Below are 22,499 nucleotides of genomic sequence, written 5' to 3' on the forward strand. Positions count from 1 at the left end.
TTCACGAGGAATGTCTGATGTGGATTAAAGGCATGGTTGGACCACAAATGGTTGGTTCTGTGTTCAGTAAATTAATAATCAAGGGAGGAGAGAATGAAGGGTTGCAATGACTCCCAGCCGATGCCTGTGAAAAAGCGGTTGTAACCACCTCTAGGCAGCAATTCTGGGCTCTGGCCAGGGTATTCATTAAGCCCTAACCACCAAGGCCCGGGGAACTCCCTGTCAATTCATGGCCAGCTGGGAGCCACAGAGGGTCCTTTCCCTCTATCCAGGTATCCTCCTCAGGACATGTCTGTGCAGAGGTCATGGTGGGCACTGGGGGCAGAAGGACTGAAATATAAATTCCCAGTTTTTAAAAGTGGAAATGTTTATACTTGTTAAGCTTCCTAGGTCATGTCCAGGACATAAGAGTTTCCACATTAGCCTAATTGTCCAAATTGCTACTTTCAACTTTTCCTGTTCTTTACCTTTACCAAATGTAGTGTGAAACCAGTTAAACACATGGAAAGTGCCCAATCTTGAATAAATTCCATGGTCAGACCAATGAGATACAAATTTCTCTCCCATTTCATTGGCAATGATGAAAAAATAAACAGAAACTGACCAAACAGTGGCAAAGAGGCTCTGGTAAAAAAAAAGCCTTCTCATGCACTGATGGTGGTTGCTCATTGGTAGAACTTTCTGGAAGGAAAAGAGGTAATAGCCACAAAAAAGTAAAATGCACAGGTACTTTAATCCACTAGTTCTTCTTCCAGGAATTTATGCCGAGAAAATAATTAGACAAGTGCTCCAAGGTTCACATAGCAAAAAAAAAAAAAAAAAAAAGTTATTTACAGGATTATTAATAATATCAAATATTTAGAAACAACCTAAATATCCACAAAAGGATATTATTTGAATAGATCGTGGTATAACTAGACAACAGAGTGCTGTTAGCCTACTTAAAACGATGGTGTGAAATTTGTATTTCATGAAAACCTTCTTTGCACTGTTCAGTAAAAAAAGGCTTCCTGTAAACCTGCACATGCGTTCAGTGTATGTGCTAAATGTCATGCTGCACAGCAAGGTGCCTAGAATAAACTTCACCAAAGTGCTGGCGCATCGTGGCTCCTTCTGGATGGTGAAATAATCGGGTCATTTGCTTTCTTCCCTTTTGGTTTATCTACACTAGTTGAATTTTTACAATGAACATATACCATCTTTAAAAATAGAAAATGGTTTCTAAGGATCAAAAAAAAAAAAAAAAAAATCTTGAAGGCTCTATACGTTTCCCGGAGGAAAAGCGGGGCTAAAGCCAGAAGAATGGTTGAGTTTCATAAGGAACATGTGGCGGGACTTTGAAATCTGCCTGACAGCCCTGGACAAGGTGATCAGTCCTTCCCCAAGTTCTAGACAAGGAAGGAAATTCCAGTGGTCAGGAGCCTGTGGTCCAGGGTCAGCCCTTGGGTTCACTGGGTGTGACTTGGGGCAAATTACTTAACCTTCTGTGCCAAAGTTGTCTCGTTTACAAAACGCGTGACTGACAGCCCCTGCCTCTAAGACTGCCATGAAGATTAAGGTACAAGAGTAAGAGAACACCTGTCAAGATGCCTGGCACATGATCAGTGTTCACTAAACATTAGCTCTGATGAAAACCAGCTTCAGACGAGCAGAGCCTTCATTCCAAGAATGAAGCACTAATGAGCAGTTGAAGAGAGGGAGAAGGTAGAGGACAACTAGGCAAAGAAGTCCACGAAAGTAGACGTAAAACTATCTAGGCCCTGCAACACAAGGGTTAAAGGCATGGGCAGTGTGGTTTTAGGCGTTTGACTTAACCTCACAAGGCTTAATTCTTCATTCTGCAAAATGGGGGTTATATACAGGAGGGCACTTTAAGGATTAAATGTCAAGTGTTAATGCAGGGCTTGGTAATAATAAGTTCTGAATACATATTTGCTACTATTACTAAAAGTACTTACTGTGGACTACGAGATTAGGTCGTGGGCGCCCTGTCACTGCAGGCTTACTTATTCCGTGAAAAGAGAGGACTTAGTCTTGGAAGGAGGGGATAGGCGACTGGATTCTTCTGGATTTAAAACATTCTGCAGCCACTGAAACGTGAAACTGATTTTTGAAGGGGAGCTATTTGGGATCGTTGTGCAGGGTGACCAGGGAACCGGTCATCAACAGGGCAGTTTCCCCAGAGTTACAGGATGATGCAGCCTTCAGAGGCCAGCCCTGCTTTTCAAACACAGGAGGCAAGTGTTCCCCTAGACTCTGCCCATTCTCTGTATCAAGTTTTGTTCTAAGGATTAAATGCAATATTGGAAAAGCAATGGAGGATAGAGGTCAGAGCACAGGTTTGGAGCCAGACTGCTTAAGTCCAGACCCTGGCCCCTTCACGAGCTGTGCGTCCTTGGCCCTCAGCTTCTTCAGCTGTAAAATGGGGATAATAATAGTATCTCCCGCTACAGGGTAGGGAGTGAATGAGCTGCAGCTTGGAAAGTGCTGAGAACAGCAGCCTGTGCATTAGTGAGTCCTCCGTAAATGAGAGTTGTTATGATTAATGCATGTAAAGCCCACAGTGTGGTAGAAATAAGTGTTCAATAAATGGTAACTGTTATTACTACATGGTACACTTTCTATGGAGGATTTTATGCACATTTATCTCCTGGAGAGCAATTTAAAAAATGAAGACATTAGGGGAGAATCTTGTCCTCGAGTAAATGTTTCAGTCCTAGCATAGAGAATCCATCATCCTGTTGCCTGGGCACCGTGACCTAGAACCCCCGTTCCCCAGGCTCTCCTTTGCTTCCGAAGGACCTGCCCTTCATTCACTGTCCGCTCTGTCATCAAATGCTCATCAAGCACTCGCAGTGAGCCAAAAGGAGGGCTGGAAACACCCAAGCAGTAAAAGTGTGTTTTCAGTTCCTGCCATCCTAGACTTACAGGCTGGTGGGGGGGGGGGGTTCACACTAAAGAAATACACATGCAAATGATGATTTGGGGACAGCTGCCATCTGCGCTATGAAGGATGTGATGAGAAGGTATAATGGAGGGTCTTTATGTGATCTGGCACCAGAGGTGGACATGACGGAGGAGTCACTGAGAAGATTTTGGGGAAAAGTGACACTTAGCTGGGGCTTCACTGGATGAAAGGGAGTTGGCTGGGTGATACCTGGGAGGGGGAGGGAGACATAATCCAGGAAGAGAGGCATTTGCTCCGAGGCCCTGCAGCCACAAGGCGGCTGACTCACTAAGGGAACTGACAGAAGGGCAGTGAGTTGACTTACCCCTACCATCCACTCAAAAGCGCTTAGCTGGGAGGTTGGAATTTGGAGAGAAACCCAGGTCCCCAGGACCTACGTTCTCAGTTGCCACTGTTGTCTCTTCCCTTTAGGCTCTCCTCTCGTACAGCAAAGACTGCCAGGTCCCAGGCCCTGACCCCTTCAGGCCAAGCGAACACAGTTTTTGGCTCAAATACTCTGAGGCTACAGATGTGGCTCACTTTTCCCACACGTGAACTTCAGCCAAGATGCCACGACAGGAACTCTGCCCTCTGAGTGCCCTCGGATGCCTCAGTCCTGTCCTGGTCACACCCCACCAGGTTTTGTGAGGCTTTTTTAAGGAAGATCAAGTTCCCTTACTGAAGAAAAGGGAAACAGCATGAAAGAAAACAATGGCCCCACAGGAGGAATTTGTGATTGACATAAACGGGGATGTTCCCTTAGGCGCGTCCTGTATCATCAAAGAAGCCAAGCCCCAGGTCATTCATTTCTCCGCCTGTTTACATGCGATGGAAAGAAGATATGTTTAAGTTTCCTGTAGTCTTACACTGGAAATTGATGCTCCCGGAAAGGAAGCCGTATGTTCCAGACGTAGCAGGTTTCTTTTGGAATTCACACGTTGGGAGTCTGGCGCTATCCCCTAAATGGTACTTTCGTTGTCTTTTTGTTCAAGACAGCAAGCTTCTTCCAGAATCAGAACCACCTGCCAGCCTCCCTTGATAAACAGCCCACCAGCTCTCGTGGTAGATCAGATGTTTAATAATTAGCATAACTCAATGTTTATCTAACTGGCAATTATCGCTGCACTGGAATAACATTTTAACTGCAGGGGAAGCCTGACGGATCACCCCCAAGCAAAACCTATTGGCTGGGAATGGCCAACAGAGCTGCCCATTCTCAGAGGAGAGGACCACTCCATCCTGGCTGGCAGATCTCTGTGTCTGAGATGCCACCATCAGATGCTGCCCCAAAGACCTAAGGAAATGTGCCCAGGAGACGTGTGTGTTCCCAGTCCTTTCAACTGAGGCTCGATGGCCCAGCAAAGTACGAAAGTGAGGCCTGTGCTTCTGAAGCGTAACAGCTTAGAGTCGGTGGAGCTTGTGAAGCAGCCTCACCACCGCAGGAGCAAGTCTCAGCAGGTACGGTTTAAGGAAGATGGCACCAGTAAGACTCCACCTGGCCTCGCTGAGGCTGACGTCCAGACCTCCGAGGACCCAGCTGTAATGGGCAAGACTCAGGCCTCCCGGCACCATCACCTCCCCACCTACTCACTCTCTTTCCCGAGGTCCCAGAAGGCAGGGGGCTTTCGGAACATTGCCATCCAAACCTCCCCCAGTCTCAGGAAGCATTTCCCAGTTTTCAAGAGGAAGAGACTCACAGCCAGCAAGTCCCTGGTGGAAATGCCGACAGCTCCCCAAAGTGCAATCCAGGTCAACGGCAACCTCTCTGAACAGGACATTGTGTCCTCTGATCTTGCCTACTTAAGGCTGGCTCCGCATCTTGAGGATGGGCCTCGGAGGGTCAAGGTGTCCCACTCGTTTCTCCCCAGAATGTCCAAGGTGCAAAGCAATGGGCCTGTGAACATATGCTTGGAAGCAGGGACCTGGAGGGCCTCAGAGAAAGTAACAGCCGCCGTTCAGGTCCCAGACGATATTTATCACAGTCCCACCTGGGCAGACAGAGAGTCCACTTTCAGCCCAGACAGGTCTGCTGAGGTTAGCAACTCCACACCCGCTTTGGATGACACGTGTCCAGGGGATGGGAGAAGAGTGTGGCCATCAGATTCAGAAAGATCCCCTTCCTGCTTATTTGCCACCAGCGGTGCCAACCACATGCCTGGCACAGGGAAACTTAAACCCGAATTGCTTTTGCCCAAAGACAACCACGATGACAGAGACCCTGGCCCGTTGTCATCTCGGTCCCATCCACGGACTCACAGCTCCCCTCCACCAGGCTCCCACAGCCAGCCAGCCCAGCCAGGGGGAGCTTCAGACTGTTCTCCATCCAGTAACAATCACCTGGATCTGCAGCCACTCAAAACTACCAGTGAGTCAAAGTCTGCCCCTGTGTGTCAGGAGCAGACGGCGAAGAACCCCATCCAGTCTGACGACCAGGAGTTTCAAAACTGTCCAGGAAGTGGTCACCTCCCGTCCTCTCTTCCAAGGAGGGAGACCAAACATCAGAGCAACAGGGAGACCGGCGGGATTGATCAGATTCACCTGGCACAGGGTGAGCTCTGCGACCTCCAGGGCAGGCTGCAATCCGTGGAGGAATCTCTGCACTCGAACCAAGAGAAAATTAAAGTCCTTCTGAATGTAATTCAAGACTTGGAGAAAGCTCGCGCTCTCACAGAAGGGTAAGAATTATTATTCTTTTTTTATATTAAAAACTACGAGTGAAGTCCTTTGTCAGGATAGAGGCAGAGGGAGCTTAGGTTTCTGTTAGTAAAATGTCTCCAAAATGTGTGAGGTGATATTTCCCAAAATCGCCAGCAATGGCCTCCCTTTGTTCTGACTGGGTTTCATTTCATTCTAGGCTTTGGTAGATTTCCATGGTGATTTGTTTTTGTTTCCAGGAATCAACAGACTGGAGAAAGGGGGCAATGAAGCAGCAGAGTCGAAAATGACTTTTATTAAGATGTGGGTCCAGTTGATAAATGATGGGGATAAGTGACAGCATGCAGGTGCTCCCCACCCCGCCCCATCCTGGTAGCAAGTTACTGCATTTGCACTGGGTTTCAGTTCTTTGTCACAGAGGATTTGAGGTGGCCGATAAGCTTACTGTTGCCCTTCCCCTCCACTGACCACTTCGAAGGCTTGAGCCCATCCATCGCGGACCAGCTAAGTAGGAACTGAAATGAGATCACAATTCTGCAAAGAGAAGTCACAAAATGCTTTCCTGGGTGGACTCAGCACCAGTCTGGGGAGGGGAAGGCAGTGACTTGTTTAGGCGTGGAATGCTCTTCCCTTGAAACAGTGTTCTCTGAAGGCTGAGAAGGAGGAATGGGCAAAGCTAATCAACAAAAGGGTGAGGGAGGGAAGACGTAATTAACTGGCATTTGCTGATGTGGATCAGAATCAACACTGCCTTACAAGAGAGAAGCCCTGCAGTGATACAGAGAGACATGCCCTCAACTAAAGGATCAGGAGTTTTCATCCTCCTCCTCTACTCATTTGCAAGGTCCTTCAGTTTCCCCATCTATCATGTGAGGGTAAGATTAACTGGCTCATCCTACAGGCTTGTTGTGGGTATGAAGAAAACCTCAGATGTCAAAGTGCTTAAACATTTATAAAGCCCTCCAGAAATGTGAGGTCCTATTAATATGGGTTTCTTGTTTCTTTATTTGTTTTGGCCATGCAGCTTCAGACTTTGGTACCCATGAGAGGGGCAGCGCTGCGCTGCAGGGAATAAGCCGGTAGAATGCATGCATCCCATGGGACTTGTGCCCGTAGATTTATCGAGGAAATGCTCTGTCTTGCAGGCGCAACTTTTATCGAACTGGCCAAGATCTCAACAACTGCAGCACCTGCCAGAACACTGCGTGCATTATCTACAGGTACCTGGCCTCAACCGCGACCTGCTCTGTATAGCACAGGAGCCTTGAGGGAGGGGGCGTGTGTGCACAGAACACTCTTGTAAACTCCCTTAGATGCAGGAACTCAAGAGAGGAGCAAAGACAGGAGGCTTCTGAATACCTGAGACTTGAAAGACAAGGTGTTTAACTATGAAACGTTAACATCTGGTTCCAAGGCAGGCATTGCTTTGTTTCCTCACAATCAGGTCCATGAGGAAATCCTTCTGAGATAAGCACCCCTACCCTTACTGAACACTAACTACAGGCACCGTGCTAAACTCTGCATGCACATTTGCACCTCATTTCACAGTCTGCCTCGTGAGGTAGGTGTTTATGTCCTCAGGGGAGTTCAGCCACTTGGCCCCACTCACATACAGCATTTTCAGAGAGCAGAAGGGGCTTTCAAGTCAAATTTTCAGAGACTTGGGACTCAACTCCAGATCTTTCTGACCCCAAGCCCTGTGATCTGATTAGTGCATCACACCACCTCTTCCTCCACTGTAGTAATCACACGCCAAGCAGTGAGAACATGTCAAGAACTGTGCTGAACACTGTGTATCCATTTCTAAGTACATTATTTCTTTCCAGCAGGGGCTAAGGTTGCTGCAACAGGGTGGATTTTTATAAGCAATAAAAGAGGAAGATCATACAGTGATAAGAGCACAAAATTTGGAGTCAAAACCCCCCAAGTCTACACCTGCTAACTTGTTTGGGGCTCAGTTTCCTCATCTGTAGAGTGGGAACAATTATCCCCTCTTCAGAGCTGCCATGAGGAGCAAATGAGAAAATACATGTGAGTGCCTTTTGTAACAGCAAAATTCTGTACAAACCCGAGAGCTGATTCCCGTCATCACCGGAAAGATCGATGCCCTCTACGCTGGAAGTCCACTTCCAGTGGCACAGTGCAGAAATGGTCAAAAGCTGTCATTTCAGTTGATAGCATCTAATTTTGTTTAACAAAAGTGTATGGTTTGATTTTTCTCTATTACTTCTCTCTCTCTGATGAGAAAGGCATCCAGGGCCTGAGCAAACTGGGTCACCGTGTGTCTTCTTTTTGACACGTCTCATTCTCTGCAGCAGAATCCTGAGACTTCATCCTAACAAGGGCAGGGGGTGGGGAGGGGGTGGCTTGGACATCAGGGGGCCCCGACCCCCAGGCAAGGCCTTGGGCATTTCTCACTGAACTGTCAACTGTTTACACCTAGGGAGCCACAGGACCACACAGTGCTGTCACCAAATAACAGAAGTTTCAGCACCTCTCACAGAAAATGCCCTTTACATGGGAATGAAATAGCTCCTCTGAAAAGGGGGCCCTGGAAAAAGGCTTGTGCATTGGAAAGAATGATTAGGAAGTCTCATCAAATGTGTACCTTTTTTGCTCCTTTTTTGTTTTAGTATCCCCTATCTTAAGCAAATTTCCTAATCACCAGGAAGACAAAAATCATTACATGTCTAGACTGTTAGGGAGGACAAAAAAACTTTTCCTCATAAGCAAAAAGAATTATTTTTAACTAACTTCCATCTAAACTTGGGACAGTCTCTTTTTTTCAGCAGCCAGATGATGTTATTTCCTGTTACCTTAAGATGACTTTTTATTTAGGTTCTACAAGTGAAAAGGGCAAATGGTTATTTCTCAATCTACTGTTGAGTTTCATGCCCTGGCCTTGGGCAATTCATTTCTGGCCTCTGAGTTTCCTCATCTGAAAAATGAGGGCCTTTAATCAGATGGTCCCATGGTCCCTTTCAGTTCCGGCGTTCTGATGTTCTAGGCTGAATTAAAACTGGTAATATTTGGCTAAAGCATAACCCTCCAACAAGTCGGAGAATATTTGCATCTTTTGAGTCCTTACTTCAAACATCCCAGGCAAATCTAAATTCAGTTACAACCCTGGATGGCTTAGCAAACCTTCATCCACACATCCCTTTCCAATTTTCCAAGAAGAGCAGCCATTGTATGCCTCCACCCCTCATTACCATTCAAAGCCACACTGTTCTTCCAGACAGTATCTATACCCTTGTATCTAAGCCATTGAGAAGGAACAGGCAATTAATTTGATGAGGGCAAAGAGATCAGAACAACATCCCTGTAATAGTAACTGGGGGAAAATGAGAGTTGTCTTTTTTTTTTTTTTAACATTTCAAATGACTTCAAACCCTGTGTTGCGTCCTGGAAAGTCAGATCTAACAAACTAATACATCAGTGATGTGAAATACTCATCCTCAGGCCTTGCTAAGCTGCAGTCTCTTTCCCTGTGATGGATGGGCCCAGTGCACGTCACTATACATAAAGCATATGGGTGCGAGATGGATGGCTTGCTGGAGATGTTGCTGCGAAGTTAGCAATCCATAAGGTTTTCTAAGTGGCCCCACCAGCCCAAGGCTATGGCTGCGCTGCTTGCTTCCACCCAGGCACGTGGGGTCATCGGTTCTATCCAGCTCACGCTCTCTGCCCCAAGAGGAGCCTTCTGCCCACCCACTCCTCAAAGCCTCACTGGCTTTCCTCTTAACCAGGAATCACTTTGGTAGATCCTGCTTCACCAAGGAGAGCTCAACCAAGACCAGTGCCCAAAGATTCCACGTACGGCTCTCAGGAGCTCCCACACACCAGGAAAAACGGACTCCTTTGAGTTCTGCCTGCTGTGGGCTCCAAGGGAAGAGCGTGGGAACTGGCTTTAGGGCTCCAGCTGGCTCCAGGCTGTTTAGTCCCCACTCCCCTCATCTCTGTTTAGCACTAATCCTAGGACAAGCTACGCAAAGGGTTTCATCAATGCCACCTGTGGTACCCAAGATTAAATAGCACTGAATTACTTATGAGTGAGAAGGTTATTCTCTTATCAAATTCATTTCAATCTCTCTGATTTGCCTAAAGGGAGAAGCCTGACTTTGTTGCTAGAATGTCTTTAAAAACCTTTCTAATGCCGGCTTATCACACTTTTTGCTAAGAAAAAGCATGTTTCAGGTTCATAGCCATAGGCAAGCAACAGTATCCAGCCAGAATGTAATCCTTTCTAATTCTTTATGGAAGCTTTTTAACTTTCAGAGCTAGTCTCCCTACGTATTTACTGTAAGTGATGCAGGTCTCCATTTTCAAGTTATTTTGCCTGTTTTGTAGCCATGTTTTTTAAGGTTAAAAAGTGAATTGATTTAGAGAGGAAAAAAATTAAGTAAATAATTGTGCAGGTGGTGTGTGGGGAGCTTCACAAAAACCATGAAGTTGGTGAACAAATGATCGCATTTTGGGAAGCAGTGTCCTAAGGAATCAGCTCCCTTTCCTCCCTCCTCTCTCCCTCACCTTGCTCTCTGCTCCTTCAGCCATACCTCCTGGTAATTTCTCTTCACATTTACTCTAAAAATCACAGAGCCTTTCTGTAAGGCTTTGACTCCATGACAGATCATGCATTTATTTTCTGGCTGTAGCTCCCAGAAAAAAATCTGCTTGGTTTAAGTTGTAAAATGCCTCAAATATTTTAAGGGAAAAGAACAGGAGGTCTTTCTCAGAAAAAAAAAAAAATTCTTCTATTATCCAAGTATGTTCCTTTGGAAATGGAAATGAAGAGACAGCTACAAACTCACCACTTTCAATGGGTGAGGAGAGAGGTTGGCCATGGAAGATTTGAAAGGTGCTGGAAAGGAGAGAGCAACAGAAGAGCTCTTGTTTGTTCGGGGGTCTACCTGGACAAGCTGTCTCTTCCTCTCATCCTTTGCCTCTGTTCATGGTTTCACTTGAAATCATGGAGTTTAATTTTAATTTCCAAGACACCACCTTCCCCTACCCTTTTTATGAGTCCTCTCTCTCTCTCCCCATATGTATATTTGAACCACCTACAGATCTTTCCATCTTGATATCTCATGGGTACTTCAAATTCACCATATACGAAAACACGTGCCTTATCTTCCTCCACAAAATTCTCTTCCTACATTTCTTTTCTTGTTCAACACCATTAACCATGACTCCATAAAGAAATTATAGTCCTCATTGCCTCACTCTGCTCCTTCACAACACACATCAAACTGGATTCTACTTTCTTTAGCCAGCCCCTTAGCCTCATCCCCTCTGTCTCTGGTCCATGAAGACCTTCATCATTGGTCACTTCAACACTAACTGGTCTTTTTGCCACAGGTCCCTTTTGCCCCGTCCTAAGTAATCCTCCACACAGGCTTCTAAATTACCTGAAAAGTAGAATCTGATCATGTCACTCTCCTGCTAAACAATTTTGTCTTGGTTCCTATTGTTTCCTTTAGCTAATTTTTCAAGTCCTTTGAATATGATACTAACCCTCTTACCTGCTGGGTCTCCTATTTCTCCCCAGCCACTGGGAACTACTCAGCTGGCCTCAAATTCTGTGTGTTCCATCATGCGTAAGTTTCCTCATTTCCTGGAATGCCTTTTATGTCCCGCTTTGTCTGGAAATTTCCTAGTCTTGCAGCTTAAAAGCCAGTTCCTCTGGATAACCTTACACTCCTTCCCAAGAAGGACTCCCTTGGCACGCACGTTCCTCTGCTGGACCATTTATCCTATTGCATTGTAACGCAGTGTTTATGAATTTCTTTGCTTCAGCAAATGGCTAGTATCCCAAAGTCGTGGGCCAGGGTCTAATACATAGTTAGTGCTCAACAGAATCTTGTCAAAGAAGGGAATGGCTATACTGACTAGGGGAAGAATGAAAAGCTTGAGACAGCTATTTAGATGGCCTAAAAGTCAAGTCATGTTACTACTTGTGTGTGTCCCTACCCTTAGGTGGGGAAAACAGAAGGTCTCGATTAATCAAATGTTCCTATTAAGGAAGGTAGGCTTCTGTGTAGCAGGTCCACAGTAGATCTTTTGGAACTGAATCAAACAGCGACTGAATGTAGTACATGGATTCTCAATTTTCAAATACCTGGGACACGACAAGATGGAACCTAATCAAATCTTCCTCTGATGACTCAGAGAGCTTGTTGCAATTTCACAGGACATTGAGATCCTTGTTCACCACAGCCATCCAACCTCCTTGCCCAGTACTGCTGTATCAGCCGTGGCAGGAAAGGCAAAGTTCGATTTGTGGAAAACTGCAAACTCCCTCCAGGCTAAAATCTCTCCCTTCTATGGTGTTTGAACTGCCCCAGTGATCTCTTTGGAAGAGGGAATTAAGGCATTAGATCTTCAGTTTCTCTTGGCAAAACATCAAAACCCAGCATAGGAGGCAGAACAGTGTCCACACGAGATGTCCACGATCTAATTCCTGGACCCTGAGGATATATTACCTTACTTGGCAAAAGGGATGTTGTAGGTGTGATTAAACTGAGGCTGAGTAGCTTGGATTGTCCAGTTGGGACTAATGTAATCACAAGGATCCTTATAAGGGAAAGAGAGAGACAGGAGAGGGAGAGCCCGGGAAGGAGCTGTGACAACAGAAGCAGAGGCAGAAGTGATGTGGTCACAAGCCAAAGGATGTGGGCAGCCTCCAAAAGCTGGAAAAGGCAAGGGACATATTGTCTCCGGGAGCCTCCAGAAGAAACACAGCTCTGCTGACACTTTGATTTATAGTTCCAGAGGACTTCTGACCTCCAGAACTCTTAAGAGTCAGGTTGTGTTGTTTTTTAAACTGCTAAATTTGCAGTAATATGTTTCGGCAGCAATAGGAAACTAACACACCTGGATCAAACCCTTACAATTCATCAACTGCTCACATCCAATTGGAGGCTGGTTTATTTGACTTTGATGATTTTTATAACTGTGACAGCAGGGGAGAGCAGGCATCTGTTGGGATGAAAACTAGGGGAAAGAAATAAGAAGAGACCTGCCATTTACTGAGCGTCTATTATTACTGGTTATTATAAATGCCTTCTGTTCTCCCTTCTAATCCTCACAACCACATACGATGGGTGAAAATAGTCCCATTTTACAACTGAGGCTCAGGCCCTTGCACGATATTCGGGTTAGACCATTGAGACTGAGAGGCAGGCACATGCACAATTATTCTGAAACTACTAAGTTGCAATGACGAGACTGGAACTCAGTCCTCTCTGTCTGTTGGCCAGATTCCACAGCGCGCTGCCTTCAGAGGCCAGACCTGCTTGAGGGGTATTAGGGCTCAGCAGAACATGGTATAGCTGAGCTCTCCTCGGCCAAGGGCACTGTGAGGGTGTGTGTTTGATGCAGGCCCTAAACAGTGCTCTCAGAGCGTGACCCCGGACCGACTGCATCAGAGCCTCCTGGGTACCTGTGAATACTGGATGCTGGTCCTCACTCCCCGAACCTGCTGGATCAGAGGCGTGGGTGGAGGACGGGAATCTGCCATTACAGACAGTCCGACTGGGAAAGTCTGATCTCAGTAAAGCTTGACAAACATTCGACTGTATAAAATCAGCATCTTGAAAGGAGGTGGGAGTTGATTTACTAGAAACTTTTGTGACAATCTGCCTACATGTCCATGAATAGAAAGCTCTTATTAATACAACAGCCCAGAAACTAGCTTAGTTTTAAATGCATCGTTGGAAAGATGATGCACCTTTCTGCTTGCCTTCAATTACAGGGTTAGGTGCTCGTGCACAGACCTAACTAGGGGGTGCAGGTGAGAGTGGAGGCAAAAGGAAAGGGACGGGGTGGGGGCTTGCTCATAGGGTAAGTGTATCTCTTGATGCCTTCTGTTTCCAGTGAGAAGAGAAAATGGGTTTCTGCCAGTCTGCTTGGGGTCCTGGGCCTTCATTATGCATTACGCAGGGGATTCATTTGTAGCCTCTCCTTCCACCCGTATCTCCCACCTCCTCGGGCCTCATCTGGATCAGGAAGGGAAGGGCAATCCCTGTTGACTTTCCTCCTCCAATTAAGGTTCAGACCAATTAGAGCCCAGTTCTGCTCCCAGCCCGAGGGCCCAAATGCTAGCAACTGCCTGCCATCCGATGCGGCCTGGAAGAGCAATTGCAAACACCTGATGGGGGGGGGGAGGTCGTGCAAAGCACTGCCCAGCACCTCCCACTTCAGGAGATCCTCACAGGCTCCTGACCCAGGGAACAAGCATGAGGCTGAACTCCGGCATCCTCCACCACCATGCCCTCCTGTCCTCAGAGTCCACAGGCCATGGGCTGCTTTTTCATCATTACTGATTCCTTCATCGCCACAACTCCCCGGAGCCAGGCGGAGAAGAATTTATGGATATTCAGAGGGAGACTTGCTGCCAAGTGCCTCCCTTTGTATCCTGCAACCAGCCATCCCCATTGCTGGTGTCGCCCCCTCACTGTTTTGATGTTCAGAACTTATCATAAGGAGTCTCTGGAACACAGGCCAAAGCTGCACAGCTGTGTGCCCTCTAGGAGAAAAGCCAGGCCTTCAAGTAACCAAGGAAAGAGGCTCTGGAGAGCTATGTGAGTCACCCGGTGTCATGCAGTCAGTGGCGCGCTGAGAGCCTTCTTGAGTTCCTGTCTAGGGCTGAGTTTCCTGGCCACTGGCTCTTGACTTTGCCTGCCTCTTAAAGCTATTACCTAACCGGAGAAAAAGGCATTTCACTAGAAATGCAGTATGCTCCCAGGCCTGTTGAGTTTAGCAGCCAACTTTCCACATAAATTATTTAGTATTTTCCTTTCGTCTGCTTACGACGCACTCCCAGCATGGAGCCAGGTGAACTGTGAGAGCCTCGTCTTCCAGCCACAGTCCTCTCTCTGGCCAGCAACGAAGCCCGCAGTGAGGAGTAACTATAAAGCACACAGCATGGCTGTTCTTTCTAGTAATCACAATGCCTTTGCAGCTCGCATCCCATTTCAGTGTGGACCGAGCAGCGTTCATTTCAAATGTTAACGGTAATACTACCCAGCATCTCCAGAAGAACTACCGCCAAGCATGTAGCACAGGCATAGAGTCTGGGGTACACGTGGAAATTTCTCTTAGTCTCAACAGTGTGATCCCCAAGACATTTTCCTCTAGTCCCCGCTTCTCTCGGTATGTTTATCCCTTTCTTCTTCTCCCCAGAGTGAAAGGGGGAAGAAGCAGAATTTACAGCATCAGCAATTTATCTGCAATAAAAACATGAAACCTGTTTTAATGCATTAATAGCTAAAGAGGCTGAAACACGCCATAAATATAAAATCAAGCAAGTTGAGGATTTCGCAGGAGTAACAAATGGATGGCTGCTGGCATGCGGGCCACAGCTGACCACAGAATGACCCAATCTTTATTTCTCTGTCAAGTTAATGTAACAATCACTACCATTTCTTGAACCAGGCACTGTGCCAGGCATTTTGCTAAACACTGTACATGTATCATCTCTTTTCAGCCTCCCAGCCGCCCTAAAATATGGGTGTGGTGATTATTCCCATTTTACAGATGAGGAAACTGAGACTCAGAGAGGATATGTGACTTGTCCAAGATCCAACAGAGCTAGGGCTTAACCCGGTCCTGCTTTCAGGAGACGTTCCTGTCCCTTCCCCTCTTACCTTCTGACCTTGCCTTATCAGTGAACATTTGTGTGAAAGCTCTCTGAAATGGCCTTCTCTTTCTGAGGGCTTAATGTGAACGTATTCTCGACTCACAGCCACGGAACCCAGAGCACAGCCTGCTCTCGCAGACAGTAGTTGGCAGTGAAGAGTTCTGCAGCCCGGCCCTGCTTATTTACAAGCCAAGAAGAGAACCTGCAATTCCCTGAGGACTTGTCAGCAGACAGATGCCCAAGGAGAAGGGGTGCACTTGCCAGCTTGAAATGGCTGGGAGTTGTGAGGCTTCAAATTGCACCCTATAAATAATGAGCAAACTGGTCATTAGGAGAAAGTTTTAGAAACAATATGCCCTCCAGGCTGGGGGGGAAAAAAACTAACTAAAATTTCTACTTGCCCAGACTGTGATTTTTCCCCAGAGATCCCTTCCAAAGTGGGGTGATTAATCCAAGTGGGCAGGAACAAAACTACCTCGCAGATTCCACTGATTCTCACAGCTAATTCTTTTAAACAGAAAGTTGTAGGAGGTCAGCAAATCTGTGGTGCACCTGGGTTCTATGGCAAGCGGGGCCAGAGAAACCCTCCACTGGGGATGAAAAGGCGGAAAGGGACTTGGAAGTGGTCTGGTCTTTGGGGAGATGCCATGGACCACCGGTTTCTCAGCCAGCCTGCTTGGACTTTATGGCTCCGCATTATTTCTCTTGATAAAAGAGCAAGACCCAACTGCCGAGAAGGAAGAGCAAAGGGCCACTGCAGACCTCAGCAGCCTACACCAGACCCAAGACTTTGAAGCCCAGATACTACCTTGAGTTAGCTGCCACCTATGGGGGTGCCCGTCCTCTCTGAGTACGCAGCCTCCCTGTCAGGATGTCCCTGCAATCTGGGAGAACGGTGGCAGGGCCGGCTGGTCAGCTGGGACACGAAGGGTCCTCCACGCAGCCCAGCCCCAGGTTGGGTCTGTTCCGCAGCAGGCTGCGAGGTCATTCAGGTGCACGGGACCCCTTACCACCCCACCCGACAGCCATCTGGTACCAGGATCTCACAAAGGTGAAGACTACCGTTCTTTCAGTGCTGTGTATCTCAGTGCACAAGCTTTGGAGTCAGAAAATTTAGGCTCAAATCTCAGCTCTGCCACTTACTATGTGTGCCCTTGGCAGAACATTTAACCTCCCCTTGCCTCAGTTTCCTCATTTGTGAAATGAAGATAATATCTGTCTCATGGGGCTGTGAGAATTGCAATGAGATGTGAGAATTCTGAACTTGCAGTATAGTGTCTGCATACAGATTTCACTTCCTTCTCCATCTCCTCCTCCTTCTCCTCTCCTCCTTCTTCTCCATTTAAATTACTCATGTGTCCTCACGCAACGTGGTCCAGGTGCTCTCTTGTTATATCTTTAACTTCTTAAAGTAAGACTCTGCTAACAGCTAAGCCCTGGGCTAAAACATTTGATCCCCTTTCAGGAAAAAAAACAGAGGACTAGGAGTCAGGAAAGCAAGCAAGCTGAGATTCTGATCATAACTCATAGTGTGACTTCCCTTCACCGACTCACTGGTCAGTTAAATGGGGTAACAACCTCCCTTGATTCCTGAGCTACTGTGAATATGAAATGAGTGCTGTATAAAAGTAAGAGGTTTCTATTGTTTGTTTCTAGATAAACTTTCATCTCTTTCTGTTTTCACCCAACTTCAGTTTGCCCAGCCAAGATGCTGTATCCAGAATCTGACTCTGCTGTTGGCTTATATATTTATACGCATTTATCTACTTTTTCCTTCTCACTGTTTCTCCTTCCAGACAAGCCATGACTTAGGGCTTCTCGCTACTTCCAATTACCTGAAAAAACATCCTTCTGCTTTTCACCCAGCATGATGGCTGGAGCACTGATCTGTCAGTGAGATTAGTGAGGAGCCCTCAAGAGGCAAACCTGAAAACTCTTTCCACTCTCGGTTTACACACAGCTCCGTTCTAAATGCAAAGCGGCACCGCACACAGGCTTGGCCGGGAAAGGCTCTAAGGCTCCCCACACAGTGAACTGAGCATCCCTGAACCAGGCATCGGGTACTCCCTGCATCCTCAAAGGACCAACCTCGCAGACCCTGAATGCTCCAGACTATCTTAACGGGTCCAAGCCTGAATCCTGTATTGTAACAATCTCTTGACCACCATTTGTCCCCCACTGTGAGCCAGAGCTCTATACCAACTAAGCACTCAGCACTCCTCTTCATCCATATGGAATGTGGATGGAGACGTAAGGGTGGGAGGGCAGGGAGATTAAGAGGAAAGAGAGAAGGGGAAATAAGGCTGGGAAAGATACCGGTGTTCTGCCTGGGTACCAAACCCACTCCCCAGAATCTATAAACAACCCCCTGTTAAGAGTTTGCTTGAATTCTCACCAAGCAAGATCCCTCTTTCCAAGAGGTTGCTGAATATGGCGTGGGATGGCAAAGAAGCTGAGGGGTATCTCTTCTTCTCCACCCAGCCTCAAAATGAGAGACAGATGACAAAGGGCACTGCCCTCTGCCCATTTACAAAGCAGCTGCTACCAAAACAAAATATACTCCTTTTCCTCACTTCCAAACTAAACAGTAGTTTGTCAAACGGATGAATGAGAAGAAAAGTGACAATTTTCCTTTATGTTAATAAATTGCTTTGGCCTAAAAAACATTAATTTCTTTCCAAAGCACACATGCTTCTCTGTACTCTGTTATTTGCCTGGCCTTGAAAAGAAAGTCACTTTTAATCCCCTTTAAATTGTCAAGACCGGGGTGTGGGGCAGCTGCAAGAGGACGGCGGGGAGCTCCCTAAGTCCCAATGGCTATAAAGGAACCCTGTGGTGTTTCCATAGAAATATAAAGGGTGTGTTCTTCCCTGAATGTACACAGAGGGGAGGGGTGAAGAGTGATGTTTCCGGCAAGGTGTACAATTACTGAAGAGTTGAAGGTATGAGGGAGCAGGTGAGGCATTCAGTCCCTAAGACAGGAGGACAGAAGACTTAGTGGAGTGGGTGGAGACCATCTCCTACGTGAGGCCATTGTCCCTGTCATGGTGTTATCTGCACAACCACCCAGGGAGGTAGCTTCATTACCCCCACTTCCAGTTGGGTCCCAGAAAAAGAAGCAACTTGCCCAAGGTCACCCAGCCAGTAAATGGTACCACCTCGGTTCAAACCCCAGGAGTATTCCTCTCGAGAGCCCTTGCTCTATCCTCTACGATGGGCAGCACTTTAAGTTGTGAGCTGAGACAGACTTTACATTCTGTCTCCCGGCTCTTCCGTCCCCAGGCATGCCAGCGCTACACACATTCTGGATTCACCTAGAGCGTTACTTTTTCTAGTTGGCATTAGGATACTGTTGTGAGTCTTGACAAACTCAGGTGGTTTGTTGTTGTTGTTTGAATTACGAAGTCAGAGAAATGTCACACATAAGGAGAAGGAGGAGGCTGGTTTATGTGTGTGTTCATATAATTTGGGAGAGGCATACAGATGAAGAGCTGGAAAGTAAGGGTAGCTGAGATATATTTAAGGCATACTTTTAAAGCAATTGTTAGTTTAATCATCTGTCTCACACACAGGGAAGCAAGAGCCACAAAAGCAGTATCGACATCTGTATCTCATTGTTATGTCCCTGTAACTGAACACAGTGTCAGACCAAGAGCAGGATGCATGATTGGATGGATGGATGGAAGGATGGTTGGTTGGCTGGCTGGCTGGCTGGCTGGCCAAATAAATGAACAGGTGGATGAATGGATGGATGGTTGAATAGCTGGATGATTAGATGGATGGATGGATGGGTGGTAGGTTGGATGGATGGATGAATGGATGGATGGATAGATAGATGAATGGATGGTTGGATAAATGAATAGGTAGTTAGATGGCTAATCAGTTGGCTGGCTGCATAGGTGGAAGGTTGGATGAATAAATGGATGGGTGGTAGGATGGATGTATGGATGGATATATGGATGGATGGATGGATGGATGGATGGATGGATAGATGGAATGTCCTATACCAGAAAGCAGAGGAAATTACTAGAATGAGCAGAGGGTACCCACTTTTTTTGGCCCCATGTAACACTCTGGGACGAAGATTATTTTTTGCTTTGGTGAAAGGAGGGCAGGGGTATTTCGGTAGCTAGGAGAACTAAGAATGTGGACGTTCTCTGTCTGTGAAATAATGCATGAGAGGGTGACAATCAGAGTTTGCAACTCATTGCTTTAAATTCTTTCCTTAAAGCAATGGGAGATTGCTGGAGACAACTCTTCTCCAGTCTCTGAATCCATTTCCTTAAATTTCAACTGGGGAGAGTGAGGTAAAGGTAGTGGTGACAGAAACCCAGCCCAAGCTCAGACACAAACAGGGGTGCAGTGCTGGGTAGTACCTCCTGGAAGCAGGAGCCTCAGTGTATGTCTGTTAATACTTCTGTTCACTGATCTGGAAAATCCTGAGCTTTGGCTAGAAAGTCTCTAATAGCTCTTGATATTGGCTAGCATTTACTAAGGACACAGAGTCACCGGATTACCAGAGCCAAAAGGCCAGGGATAATGCCTGCCTGTCTGTCTGGCGTCTGTTTATCACTCCTCCCCCAGAACCTAGCACAGGGCCTAGTATATGGGGGATACTCAATAAATGCTTGTTGAATGACTAGCTAAATGGAGTCCAGTGTTTGTTGGTGCCTAGCTCTGAGTTGAGTGTCATACGTGCATGATGTTGTCCATACTTCACTGAGATCCTAGGAGTAGATACCACGCGCATTTTGCAGATAAGTATGCTGTGGCTTGAATACGAGAAATGGCTTTGCCAAGATCTCACAGGTAATCGGTTGCAGAGTTCTGCCTAGGAAAACACAGCCTGTGTTGCTACGTACATTATGTAAGTCACCCAGCCAGGAGTATGTCCCACTGGAGGAGACCAGGGAAGAGCAGGAAATAACAGGATGTAAGCCGGGGAGAAGAAAATTCCAGGGAAAACGTATCAAAAATACAGAAACAGAATAATCTGACACCCATCCCTGTGGCTCCCTAAGCACTGACACCCCACTGGTCTGGCTACAAAACAGGCCGCCCAGCTCTTCTGACTCTTTAGTTTCTTCCATCTCAGAGTGCCCAGTGACAAGGTCCCATATGGGGGCTTTATTAGTCACGTGTGACAATCATGCTTTGTCCTTTTGGCAGGACTTACTCTGACCCTGGGTCTCTGGGAGGTGACATGGACATAGCATACCGGGACAGAGTCCCTTTAAAGACAGCTCCTTTTCAGCCCAGTTAGGCCACATCACAAACCATCAGAGGCTCTGTCACCCTCCATAGGACACATTTCCTTTTCCTCCTTGCCAAACAAGGAGCATGCACTGTTTGCGTGACTCTGCATTTCCCCCACTCTCCACACTCCCACGCTGGCTCCGCATCTTTGGGCCTTCTGAGAGTTCCAGTATGAAATCAGGTAACAAACACAGCCATAAGCTTAAGAGCCTTCTTACAAACATTCTGGCACTGGTAACTCCTCTGGGAGTGAATCTCCTAGCGAGGGAAGTGTGGACAGCTAAGGGCAGAGAGTGCCCATGCAGTTTGCAGAGACGTCTCCAGGGTTCAGTCTTTCTGGCCCAGCTCTTGAGGTTCTCAGAAGGCTGAGTCAGAGTTACCAGACAGGCTGAGAGTTCCTGACACCCACCAGCCTGACTCCCAAGCTCTCAAAGGGCAGCGGGAGTGGGAGCACCCACTGTGCGCAGGCCAGAGCTCCGGCCCTCCCCAGCTTCCGACTGTCTCAACCCCTGGGAACCCTGGTCATGTTTACTTCACAGACCTGTGCACAGATGATACAATGGAGCCTGGGGCATTAATGACTCCAAAACACATTAATAAAGTAGCAGAAAAAAATGGAGATTTGGAAATGCCCATTAAAGAAGAGTGTTTGAATACATCTATATAGAGGAGTACTATGAAGTAAACATATGGGTAGAGCTCTCTGAGACACATCGTTAAGTTGAAAAGCAAAGCAAAGAGCAAGACAGAATATATTAGCGTTAATAAAGTTAATGATGATAATAATAACAGTAATGGGAGGGGAGGGTATAGCTCAGTGGTAGAGCGCAAATTTAGCATGCACGAGGTCCTGGGTTCAAAGCTTGGTACCTCCATTAAAATAAATAAACAAATAAATGAGTAAATAAACCTAATTACTGCCACCCCACCCCCCCCAAAAAAAGCAAAACAACAGTAACAGGGCTAACACATGTGGAGGGCTTATTACATGCCAGGCACTGCTCTACGTACTTCATTTATATTCTCTCACTTAATTAATACATATTAATTCCATAGAAAGTCGTTGAGATAGAATAGAGGCCATTATTATGCCCACTTTATGGATAAGAAAACTGAGTTGACAGTTTTATTATCTATTCCTCTGTATTACTTAAATATTTTATAACGAGGCAGTTTTCATGCATAAAATGTATGCAAAAAGAATGAACAATTAGAAACACCAAATAAATGTGAGAGAGAGTTGGGAGCAACATTCCCTGAACACCTACTATCAGGTTGCCATGTTACACGCTTTTCTTAAACCTAATAACATCCCCAAGAGGAAGGCAATACAGGTGCCAATTCAAGCCATGAGAAACCGGGGTTTCAGGGAGGTGGCACAACTTTCCTAAGGTCGCACAGCAGGTAGATATTTAAGTATTGCGACTTGATCTCAAAGCCCATGCTCTTCCACGTCAGTGGGGCATCTGGTGATGCTAACTCAGTGTGTGCTGATTCGACTTTACTTTCCTTCCTTCCTCTCCGTGTTTTTCAGTGTAGAATATGACTTCCGGCAGCAGGAAGGCAGGTTCCACGAAGTTCTACAGAGTCTGGAGGAAGCAGAGCCAGTTGAGGAGGCATCTCCCCCACCAAAGTCCCCAACAGAGCCCCCGGTCCCCGAGAAACAGGACTTAAGGCGGAAAACCAAGAAGGTGAAGAAGAAATGCTTCTGGTGGATCTGAGCTTGCGGGGACCACTCCCTCTGCCCTCCCTCCACGAGGTGGCCACATCACTGCCCTCAGGCCTTCTCTGTTTCTTATCAAAGGCCCCAGGCTCTGAGCCACTCGACCTGCGAAACCACAACAATGAGGGTGGGGTGGGAGGGTGGGGGGGCTGCTTTAGCCACCACTGGACACCTGACCACAGCCTCACCTGAGTGCATGCCACTGCTGGCTGAGGACTTCATGGACCCGAGTGACTACCTGCCTCGCTTCCTGTCACACCCAGCCAGGCCACAGTGTG

General features: G+C 46.8%; 2 protein-coding genes across 2 annotated transcripts in view; one reads left to right on the forward strand and one right to left on the reverse strand.

Annotated features, from left to right (window-relative positions):
- Positions 1 to 22,499, reverse strand: part of DOCK2 (dedicator of cytokinesis 2) — a 371,332-nt gene that overhangs the window by 171,936 nt on the left and 176,897 nt on the right. The gene's annotated exons all lie outside the window — the stretch shown is intronic.
- INSYN2B (inhibitory synaptic factor family member 2B) lies at positions 162 to 22,325 on the forward strand. The gene is made up of 3 exons (XM_010972244.3): positions 162 to 5,622; positions 6,748 to 6,822; positions 22,033 to 22,325. Exons 1-3 carry the CDS (start codon positions 4,298 to 4,300, stop codon positions 22,217 to 22,219), a joined length of 1,587 nt encoding a protein of 528 aa, XP_010970546.1. The 5' UTR covers positions 162 to 4,297; the 3' UTR covers positions 22,220 to 22,325.

This window comes from Camelus bactrianus, chromosome 22 (assembly GCF_048773025.1).
Source record: "Camelus bactrianus isolate YW-2024 breed Bactrian camel chromosome 22, ASM4877302v1, whole genome shotgun sequence".
NCBI lineage: Eukaryota > Metazoa > Chordata > Mammalia > Artiodactyla > Camelidae > Camelus > Camelus bactrianus.

What these genes read in the sequence shown, in the direction of transcription:
- INSYN2B (XM_010972244.3), top strand. Translation starts at nt 4,298, where the DNA reads ATGGCCCAGCAAAGTACGAAAGTGAGGCCTGTGCTTCTGAAGCGTAAC. An exon ending in GCTCGCGCTCTCACAGAAGG is followed by an intron (nt 5,623 to 6,747) that starts GTAAGAATTATT and finishes TCTGTCTTGCAG; the next exon opens with GCGCAACTTTTATCGAACTG. An exon ending in ACTGCGTGCATTATCTACAG is followed by an intron (nt 6,823 to 22,032) that starts GTACCTGGCCTC and finishes CGTGTTTTTCAG; the next exon opens with TGTAGAATATGACTTCCGGC.